This window comes from Mus pahari, chromosome 17, assembly GCF_900095145.1.
Source record: "Mus pahari chromosome 17, PAHARI_EIJ_v1.1, whole genome shotgun sequence".
NCBI lineage: Eukaryota > Metazoa > Chordata > Mammalia > Rodentia > Muridae > Mus > Mus pahari.
In genome coordinates, this window is record NC_034606.1 from 23,055,274 (window position 1) to 23,066,961 (window position 11,688).

Here is an 11,688-nt window from a genome sequence, read left to right on the forward strand (position 1 = left end):
ATCATTGGGAAGAGAGGCCCCTTGGTCTTGCAAACTTTATATGACCCAGCACAGGGGAAGGCCAGGGCCAAGACGTGGGAGTGGGTGGGTAGGGGAGCAGGGGCGGGGGGGGGGTTATAGGGAACTTTCGGGATAGCATTTGAAATGTAAATAAAGAAAATATCTAATAAAAATGGGAAAAGATACATTTTTGTATTTGAAAATCTAAGTGTACATGGATATACATTAGTAGTAAGACACTGAGGGAGTCTCACCTTCAGAGATGAAGATGTTGATGGTAATACAACTTCCAGTTGTAAAGAGCAAAAAGGCAATTAAAGGACGACGTTTTACATTTCTTAATGTAAAATATGTGAGTGATTTACTGGGCATGTCTATCACTCCTAGAAGAATCTGGGTCAAGAATATGTTCTTTCCCAACATTTGAACATCCAACAAGAGACCAACAAAGCTGAAAAGTTCTGCAAAACTGGGAGAGAGCACACAAAGGCATTCAACCAACTGGGGAAACAAAACATTTTATTATAGTGTGTGTGTGTGTGTGTGTGTGTGTGTGTGTGTGTGTGTGTGTGTGTGTATGTGTGTATGTGTGTGTATGTGTGTGTGTACTTTGGATCATTTCCTTTAAAGATATAACTAAAATAAATATTTCAAGTATTGGATAAAATTGCATTTTATAATGTTACAGAACCTACTTAAGAAAAAAAACATAAAAATAACATAATTACAGAAATGATCAATACATTTAGCAGAGTTTATAAGGAAATTTATATTTAAAACATTCTTAACTCAGTTTACTGCTCTAATAGACCCGACATTTGAAGTATGTCAAATCCTAGGCAGGAAATATGAAGCTGTCTTTAGTGATCATTTTCTATATAGAAAACCATGAGCCCAAAAGCTGCATCTTACAACTCTTGTTACAGTGCAAGAATATATCATGCAAGATGTGTATATTTAGGAAAGTCAAATAATTTATGCTGAGGTCACTTTTCTTTTCCTGAAATTTGGACTAGAAGTAAATTCACTAGAGAAAGCTGTGGTTATGTAGAAATGTATTATCACTTGCAGTGATCCTGCCCCACTGTTTTTATATAATTGCCTAATGTGTTGCAAAGATGTCCATTTGTAACATATGGAGATCAAAATAAGACCAGAAACTTTGAGTAAAATTTGAAATTTGTGTGGACTTGATTTCAGTGTTATGCATTGAGGCTTACTGCTTTGCAGTATAAATAATATTGTTTGATTTCATTAAAGACTTGCTTTATCATTCTCATTATTTAGTGAAACTTAGTTGAGGTTTAAATTGACTTTTTAATTTCATGCTTACATTTCTCCAGTTTCTGTAAATTACAACCATTCTATGAAGTATTTTTTTAAAAAAGTAACCCATGTGAGTTGTTTTTAATCCTCCCCTACATATATTTGTAATTTGGTTTCTAGTGTCTTGAATAAAGGGGAAAGGAAACAGTTGTTTACCCAAGACATTCCTCAAAGGGCTTAGCACGATGCTGAAGTAGTTGACTATATGACAGTGAAGGGAAGAGGGTAAAGTACTCACATTAAACTGGAATTCCAAATCACTATTTTACGTATCATGGGATTAATAATGATGTCCTTTATTCTTAAATGCTTTCCAGTTGAATTAACATCTTCCTTAAGTTTAGATCGCAAGTCCTTCAAAATGAAAGAGATCAAGGCAACATATTCAGGTTGAACAGAAGTTTGAAAAAAATTCTCCACAAATTATACTTCACTCTTCTATGCTACCATATACCATCTATGACTAACCATCACACTCTAACTATCTAAAAGGGAAAATAGGAATGGCAAGATTGCTTAAGTGAAAGCACTTGCCACCAAGCCCAATGACTTAAATTCAATCCCCACACTCACAGGTCAAGTCTAGAACTAACTCCCATAAATTGTCCTCTGACCTTCATATGACCTCCTTTGCAAGTGTGTTTCCCCCCCAATACATGTACACAAAATAAATAATCTGTGCAATTAAAATTTTTGAAGCAAACAAGTAAAAAATAAAGATAAATGATAAAATGCTTAAATGAAGAATTATATACTATATATGTTGTAAAAATATTTCCTGGTAAAAATTATAAAATTACTTTCTAATAATTCCTAAATTGTTTTTCATTAGAAACTATTAGAGTAGACTAGTCTAACATAGTCGTAACTAGATAATTGATGCTCAAACCGAGAGACTGTTGTCAAACTCTTTCTGGGAATCCCCACTGTACCAAGTACATTTCATGATGAATCAAGTCCTATATCTGATTAACTATTAAAAAAGTGACAGTTAATTTTTTATTGTATCTTTGCAGATTTTTATATATCTTATATTGCTATTAACTTATGTGAAATTATTTTTTAGCAAAATTCTACATTAAATATTAACTTTTAGACTCAACTTTTAAAATGATCTTTAATTAGATTTTTTTCTTTTCATATTTTTACTGATTATCTGAGAACTCCTCATCATGAACTCTAATCACACTTCCTATTCCTCCCAGGTCCATCTCCCACCCTTGTAACCTCCCCTGAAGAAGAAGAGGAGGAGGAGGAGAAGGAGGAGGAGGAANAGGAGGANAAGGAAGAGGAGGAAGAGGAGGAAGAGGAGAAGGAAGAGGAGGAGGAGGAAGAAGAGGAAGAGGAGGAAGAGGACGAGGAGAAAGAGGAGGAGGAGGAAGAGGAGGAGGAAGAGGAGAGGGAGGGGAAAGAAGAGGAGGAGGAGGAAGGGTCCAATTTGTGTTGCTCCTGAGCAATGTCAAACTCTCAATGTCTAGTCCCTTAAAGAAAACTGAGTCACTCCCAGCTGGCACTCAGACCAGAAGCCATCAACCATGGAGAACTTATGCTTCTGCATCCTTATCACAATTTTTAAGAGTTCTCTTCAGTGGATTTCTATCCAGGCTTTTAATTTTGGTGGGGGGTTAGGCTGGAAGTAGGGGTTGTCATATAGGCCTTCTATGTGCCCCTTTCTCAACTGTCAGTTTGCATGACAAAAAGTAGTTCCCTTGTCCTCTACTGTCACCTGGATATGATCTCAGAGCTGAATGCTTGGTATTAGATAACCAATTTGAATGAGGACAGGGTGTCTTCCCAAGAACATTTCTCCATGGTTCATTTTAGAAAGAAAATTCCCAACTGTTATTTTTTTATCTTTTTCCATTTAGAAAATATTAATATGTGTATAGACTATAAGTACAATATTAGGTTTGAACTCAGATTACTAAGTCTGTGAGACTTTTGCTTCTACTATGCACAGTATGACACATACAATGCAGACTTCTGAAATACTTGCATACATCCCTCTACATACTCAATTCTTTTCATGTTTCCAACACAATCTTAAAATAATGCTGAAAAATTATAATGCCAAAAATATTTTTAAAAGGGTACTTGTACATCCATATTCACTGCTGCTAAATTCATAATAGATAGGAAAAAAATCTAATAATCCTTCAACTGATTAATGGATAATAAAAATGTAAAATATATAACCTTATTTAGGAATGAAGAAAGTAATCTTCTTTCAACAAATCCAAAAGAAGATAGTGACACAAACATAATTCCACCTCCAACAACAAAAATAACAGGAAGCAACAATCACTGGTTCTTAATATCTCTTAACATAAATGGACACAATTCCCCAATAAAAACACATAAACTAACCAACTGGATATGTACACAGGGCCCAGCATTTTGCTGCGTACAGGAAACACACCTCGGTGACAAAGACAGACACTACCTCAGAGTAAAAGGCTAGAAAAAAAAAAGCAAGCAAATGGTCCCAAGGAGTAAAGTAAAATGAAACTATGAACTTTGCAGGTAAATTGGATTGAAGTAGATCTAACCTAAATACCTCTTCTTGAAGGACTAGCTGTGATAGTATAGGAAGGCTGCCAAAGAAAGGAAATAACAAATAGTCCTATGCCAGATGTGATGCCTATGAATCCCAACAATGGGCCACATCACAAGATATCACTAATGGTATGATAATAGCATGCATATCTTGGTGGTAAACAACAGTTTTCTAATTGGATGCAATGCTCACTCAACAGGCAGGAAACTAAGCTGAGTACCTAGAGCTGGCAAAGTCAAGGTTCTTTGAGGAAGGTCTGCCACCACTTTACTAAATCAGAACAGTTTCTAACTGCACTCTGCATGTTCTTCCATATACCTATAGATAAGTATAGTCTCATCTCTGATCAAACAAAATTCTCTCTGCAAAAGAAAGAAACTCTTACAGAAAACCACAACTGATCTAAATGTAAAGAACCAACTAACTGATCATAAAGTTCCCAGCCCCAGTTGTTATATCTACTTCACAACTCCTATATATTAGAGTCAGGAGATATCAAGGAAGAAGGGGAGGAAAGATAGTAAGAGTCAGAGAATCAGGAAGTCTGTTGTGCTATTGTGACTCATATAAAGAACACGGGAGCATCATCCCGGATATCTCGACAATATGGCTGCCTTGACAAGAAAAACACCAACAGACTTGCTAACATGATTTTTACCAGGCCTCACCCAGACAAAGAGATTTAGGCAACTAATGGATGCCAAAAGATTGAGAAATAGTCATTTCCAGGGAATTGATTCCCTAATTGGTTATCTAATACCATGTGGTCACCCTTGAAATCATATACATGTAAATAACACTAAATAGACTGAGCAGATTATATTTATATATTTAGGTGTTCATAAAGAGCAACAAGAATTAAAGAAAAAAAAAAGAGACCATGAATTCACAGGGAGTATGATGAGGGTGCCTTGGGAATAATTAAAGGAGGAAAGTGAAAGGGGAAATTATATATTTTAATTAAAATAGACATTTTAAAGAGGAAGTAATAATATTCTATTATTTGAGTCTACCCCCAAATTCGTCTAGTTCTTGTGTAAGTTTACCTATAATTTCACCGTGCTTTTTAATTATTTGATGGCAACAAGGAATTTTAAGATAATGGTTATGTGTGTCTAGTACCTCAGTAGTTAGGTTTTGTGCAATGTCTTTCTTCCCACTGAAGGAGGCAATTCTCTGGAGTTCCTTCCATGCTTGATCTGTTTTGCCAGTGATTATGAGCCACCTGGCTGATTCTGGCACCCAGCTGTTTAAAATGCAATGAATAGAAGGGGAGGTCATATTATAGTCCAGATATATTCCTGTTCTATCCAGGAAAGAATAATCTTATAGAATGTGATTCCCCCTAGCAATAGAGGACATTCCAGGATCTAACTAACCTTTGACTTATTCATTAATATCACTGTTATATCCTGTTGCTAAGCCTTTTTAATACGCTTTCACAGCTAAAAATATGTTTATTCTTAAGAAAGGAGGAAAGAATTGATTATTAAAGTCTAAATCTGTTTTTCAGTACTTTAACTCAAAAAATTTACTTCATTTTTAAAGAACAACAAAACAGTACTAATTTTATATTGTTTATTTAAAACGATAGCTTGTGTTTTATTTCTAAGAAGACTAATTAAAATGTTAAGAAATACCAGAATAGATGCTTTCAGAAAGAAGGCTGTTTTGTGTTTGCTTTAAGAGGGATATAAAAAAGAACTACTTTTAAGCCTCTCTGTCCTTAGCTGTCATGTAGACTTGATCTCATCCACCAAGAGAAAAATAAATTAACACCTGAGTGAAATTTTCAGCCACCATTCACTTCATTTTATAAATTAACTGAAGGAATTATCCTGTTACTGGTTTTTCTCCTAGGACTTTTAAGTTTATTTCCTGCATGTTATACTTAAAATAGCCTAGAGTACATGAGTAAATGGGAAAATATTTCTCAGTGGATAAGTCCATCATCATGTCTTATAGTCATTGGAATGTAATAGGTGAGGGCATACCAAAGTTTACATACCAGAACAAAATAAAAATGATGAAGAAGGGCAAGGCATATGCAAGTTGAAGTAAGTGCCAATCCGAAATCACATATGCTAGTCCCCCAAGTGCACCCTGGCCAATACTGCTGAACAGTCCACTGAGCACTATGATTGTGGTGTACCACTGTGCTGATGCTTCTTCCAAAACTGAAAGAAAAAGAAGAGTTCTGTATTAGTTTGCATTTTACTGGTAGGTTATCACCACGACCAATCGTGGCTTAGGGAGGGAAGGTTTTTTTTTTGTTTTGTTCCATTTGTTGTTGTTGTTGTTGTTGTTGTTGTTGTCGTTGTTGTTGTTGTTGTTTTTCCTCTTAGAGCTTATAGATCATCATAAAGAGAAGGGCAGGCATTTGGAGGCAGGAACTGAAGCAGAGTGCACAGAGGACTGATTCCTGGCTTGCACTCCATGATTTTCACAGGGGATATGGGGTCACTCACAATAAACTAGACCCTCTAATACCGATCATTAATCAAGAGAATGTCCCAGATACTTGCCTATAGTCAATTCTGTGGAGAATTCTCATCAACTGAGGTTCCCTCTTCCCAAATGAGTCTAGCTTGTATCAAGTTGACAAAAACTAGCCAACACAATATCCAATACTTTTGTTTGTTGTTTGTTTGTTTCGTTTTGTTTTGTTTTCTCAAGACAGGTTTTCTCTGTATAGCCCTGGTTGTCCTAGAACTCACGCTGTAGACCAGGCTGATCTCGAACTCAGAAATCTGCCTGCCTCTGCCTCACAAGTGCTGGGATTAAAGGCATGTGCCATCACTGCCAGCCTATATGAGTATACGGTTGCTCTCTTCAGAGACATTAGAAGGCATGTGGATCCCATTACAGATGGTTGTGGGCCACCATATAGTTGCTGGGAATTGATCTCAAGACCTCTGGAAGAGCAGTCAGTGAGCTGAGCCATCTTTCCAGGCCTCCAACACTTTTTAAGAAAGATGACTTCGAGAATGTAAGATAATACATGTGTACACATCAAGGTAAACTTACCAAGGATAAGAGAGTTGATCATAATAGTACTTGTGGAGGCAGATAACAGGAATCTCAAAACACAGTAAACGGAGAAATTGGGGGCAAAGGCACAGAAGGTCCCCAAAACCCCATAGGCTAGGGAACAATACATCAACAATGGCTTCCTTCCAAACCTATGGTAACAGTTAAAATAGTAAAAGATCTAACAGCTGGTTATATACATATTATTAGCATGTTCCCAGATAACTTTTATTACTCTTAGATCCTTGTTTTCTGGGATCCATATACCATCATAACAAAACAATTAAAGTCATACATCTTTATATAAATGCCACTATAGAAAGAGTCAGTATATTTACATATCTAATATAGCACAGTTTTCTATTTCGGAGCTGCACCATCATATCGAGTACATATTCTAAACTCTTTTTAAGCAGTTTGTGCATGCGTATGTGTGTGTGTGTGTGTGTGTGTGTGTGTGTGTGTGTGTGTGTACGCACATGTGCACACATGCTTGTGTATGTCGGGGGGGTTGAGGCATGCAGACACCCATAGAGACCAGAAGGGGATATCTGAATTGAATCTAGGTCCTCTGAGAGAAGAACAAGCACTTACTACAGAGCTATCTCTCTAGCCCCACCATTTAAGTTTCAATACTAACTTTTCTTCTTTCTTGCAATGCATATCCACACACACTAATTGGATTATACCCTTCCTCATAAATATTAATAACCATCATTATTTAATAATATTATTCTCAAAATAGTATTATTCTTAACCCATCTGTTTTAAAATCTTTCTCATTATTTATCTGGATGTGAACAACTTATCTACTCTTAACTCTCTATTTTTCTTTCTAGAAATTTCCCTGAGAGCTCACCATACTCAGTCTTTGTTTTTGTTTTTTGTTCGTTTTTTTGTTTTACTTTTGCCTACTGTCACGAACTTTCTTCTAGACTTCAAGCAAATGAATTTCCCTAAATGAACACATTAATCATACCACATAATTTTACAATGTGAAAATGCACATAGCATTTGGAATTGCCACAATTTTCTTGTTATGGAATTGCCACAATTTTCTTGTTATCCAGTATATCAAACTTAAGAAGAAAATGAAGATTCAGTTCTTAAAATTTTAGCTACTTAACTTTGTTTCCCATTGCTAAATCTATGCTATTTCATTAGTTGCATTTGCTATATAACGTTTTGTGATATTTTTGTCCCCTTACATTTTTTTCCATTTACCAACTGTTAAGATTTTTGTGAGCCAGTTCAAAGTTTACTTTCACTAGAAGCCTATTACATTGATTTCTGTCTTCCAAAGTTGGTTATTCCTTAAAACTTATCTATCATGTATATTGTATACCCTCCACTCAGCTTCTTTAAATGTTCATAATTTTTAATAAAAACATACAGTCTTTAAAAAGTTTTATAGATGTTTCTTTGTCAAAAAAATGAAGCTTACCTGTCAGAAAAAATGCCAGACAGAGGACCAGCTACCAAATGCCCTGCCAAAGAGGTGGCTTGTGCATAGTATTTGAATGACTGAAAATCACATACTAAATCCCACTACAAAAGAGTGAATACAATTATTATACGTTGAATAATTATATATAGTATTTAAAAAGAGACCTCAAGTAAATCTAGAGAATAAACTTATTGAATGATAAGTAGTGGTCTATGATTAATATTCAAAGTTGACAATTATTACATCCTAGGTAAGTTGGGGTCACACATGTCACTTGCCTTAGGGAAGAATATACCACTATTATCTTACTAATGTATGTAGTATCAAGTTGGCTCCTAATGACTTATATTATATGCATAGATTCATGCATCTTCCACTTCTTCTCAGAGCATTTTATGTCAGGAGCCATCAAGGAAAGGCTAAGGCTAATAGGTGGCGTTTTTTGGAGGTTGCCCACATTTTTGCATGGACTAAGATGGGTGAGCTCTAAAAGGTAAGGTCCCAAAGACACTTCAACTCAGGATTGCTTCTTGCAGCTGATATGCCTTTCCTGACATTATTAAACTAATATAATAATCCCTGGGCATTAGTCCATCCTATTGAGCAGATTTCCTACAGACCAACATAAAGATGAACTTTCATGAATTAATGCTGTTTAGATGAAAAAAATGATTTTATATACTTAACTGATTTGATTCAAATAATCTCAGGAAGAAATTTTTAAGAGATCATTTTAGTTGTTTTCCTAGAAAGATGAAATAGGAGGTGACCGCCTTGGAGGGCTTTGTCCACCAGAGCAGGTGAGAGAGCCATCTTGTGTGTCGGGTTGCTCAGGAAGCAGTCTGCTCTGGTGAGAGTCTGGACTGCAGAAGCCACACAGCTTCTGGGACAGGAAGAAGCCACACAGCTTCTGGGACAGACCTCGGACCCTGTTGTGGGCTCCAGATATCTGGGCATCTTCCCCTCCAGAGGAGAGGTGTCTGCCCAGGAGTGCTCTCACTGCCTGAGCACGGGAGGGACTGCTGACAGAGGCTAACAGAATCACAGGAGGAACAAGCTCCAACCAGAGACAACTATAACAACTAACACCAAAGATTCACAGATTGCAAAAGGCGAATATAAGAATCTTACTAACAGAAACCAAGACCACTCACCATCATCAGAACCCAGCGCTCCCACCTCAGCCAGTCCTGGAAACCCCGATACAACCGAAAAGCAAGACTCAGATTTAAAATCATATCTCATGAGGCTGGTAGAGGACATTAAGAAGGACCTTAATAACTCACTTAAAGAAATACAAGAGAACACTACTAAAGAGGTAGAAGTCCTTAAAGAAGTACAGGAAAACACTGCTAAACAGGTAGAAGTCCTTAAAGAGGAAACACAAAAATCCCTAAATGAATTACAGGAAAACACAACTAAACAGGTGATAGAATTGAACAAACCCATCCAAGACGATAAAAAGAGAAGTAGAAACATTATAGAAAACCCAAAGTGAGACAACTCTGGAAATAGAAACCCTAGGGAAGAAATCAGGAACCATAGATGCCAGCATCAGCAACAGATTACAAGAGATGGAAGAGAGAATCTCAGGTGCAGAAGATTCCACAGAGGACATGGACACAACAATCAAAGAAAATGCAAAATGATCCTAACTCAAAATATCCAGGAAGTCCAGGACACGATGAGAAGACCAAACCTACGGATAATAGGAGTAGATGAGAATGAAGTTTTTCCACTTAAAGGACCAGCAAATATCTTCCACAAAATTATAGAAGAAAACTTTCCAAACCTAAAGAAACAGCTGTCCATGCACATAAACGAAGCCTATAGAACTCCAAATAGACTGGACCAGAAAAGAAATTCCTCCCCACACATAATAATCAAAACAACAAATGTACTGAATAAAGATAGAATATTAAAAGCAGTAAGGGAAAAAGGTCAAGTAACATATCAAGGCAGGCCTATTAGAATAACACCAGACTTCTCACCAGAGACTATGAAAGCCAGAAGATCCTGGGCAGATGTTATGCAGACCCTAAGAGAACACAAATGCCAGCCCAGGCTACTATACCCAGCAAAACTCTCAGTTACCATAGACGGAGAAATGAAAGCATTCCATGATAAAATCAAGTTCACACAATATCTATCCATGAATACACTCCTTCAAAAGATAATAAAGGGAAAACACCAACACAAGGACAGAAACTACACTCCAGAAAAAACAAGTAAGTAATCCTTCAACAAACCTAAAAGAGGACAGCCACAAGAACAGAATCCCAATTTTAAAAACAAAAATGACAGGAAGCAATTACTTTTCTTTAATATCTCTTAACATCAATGGACTCAATTCCCCAATAAAAAGACATAGACTCATAGACTGGCTGCACAAAATGGACCCAACAATTTGCTGCTTACAGGAAACCCACCTTAGGGAACAAAACAGACACTAACTCAGAGTGAAAGGCTGGAAAACAATTTTCCAAGCAAATGGTCAGAAGAAACAAGCTGGAGTAGCCATTCTAATATCAAATAAAATTGACTTCCAAACCAAAATTATCAAAAAAGACAAGGAGGGGCACATAATACAAATCAAAGGTAAAATCTACCAAGATGAACTCTCAATTCTAACTATATATGCTTCAAATGCAAGTGCAGCCACATTCATGAAAGAAACTTCACTAAAGCTCAAAGCACACATTTTACCTCACACAATAATAGTGGAAGACTTCAACACCCCACTCTCAACAATGGACAGATTTTGGAAACAGAAACTAAACAGAGACACATTGACACTAACAGAAGTTATGAAACAAATGGATTTCATATATATCTACAGAATATTTTATCCTAAAAGAAAAGGATATACATTGTTCTCAGCACCACATGGTACCTCCTCCAATTGACCACATAATTACTCACAAAACAGGCCTCCACAGATATAAAAATATTGAATTTATCCCATGCATCTTATCCAATCACCACAGACTAAGGCTGATCTTCAATAACAGCATAAACAATAGAAAGACAACACTCACATGGAAACTGAACAACACTATACTCAAATGATTCCTTGGTCAAGGATGAAATAAAGAAAGAAATTAAAGACATTTTAGAGTTTAATGGAAATGAAGCTACAACATACCCAAACTTATGGGACACAATGAAGGCAGTCCTAAGAGGAAAACTCATAGCCCTGAGTGCCTCCAAAAAGAAACTAGAGAGAGCACATACTAGCAACCTGACAGAACACCTAGAAGCCCTAGAAATAAAGGAAGCAAATTCACCCAAGAGGAGTAGAAGGCAGGAAATAATCTAACTCAGGGGT

At 36.5% G+C, this 11,688-nt stretch overlaps 1 protein-coding gene across 3 annotated transcripts in view; it reads right to left on the bottom strand.

Annotated features, from left to right (window-relative positions):
* LOC110335002 (solute carrier family 22 member 22) overlaps positions 1-11,688 on the bottom strand; it is a 28,288-nt gene that overhangs the window by 10,838 nt on the left and 5,762 nt on the right. For all 3 annotated transcript variants that reach the window (XM_021217080.2, XM_029531084.1, XM_029531085.1), the window contains exons 3-8: positions 8,358-8,461; positions 6,911-7,065; positions 5,892-6,060; positions 5,006-5,129; positions 1,565-1,680; positions 255-469 (exon numbers count right to left, since the gene is read on the bottom strand). In XM_021217080.2, coding sequence (XP_021072739.1) covers positions 255-469; positions 1,565-1,680; positions 5,006-5,129; positions 5,892-6,060; positions 6,911-7,065; positions 8,358-8,461 — 883 coding nt within the window. The remainder of the gene's footprint in view (positions 1-254; positions 470-1,564; positions 1,681-5,005; positions 5,130-5,891; positions 6,061-6,910; positions 7,066-8,357; positions 8,462-11,688) is intronic.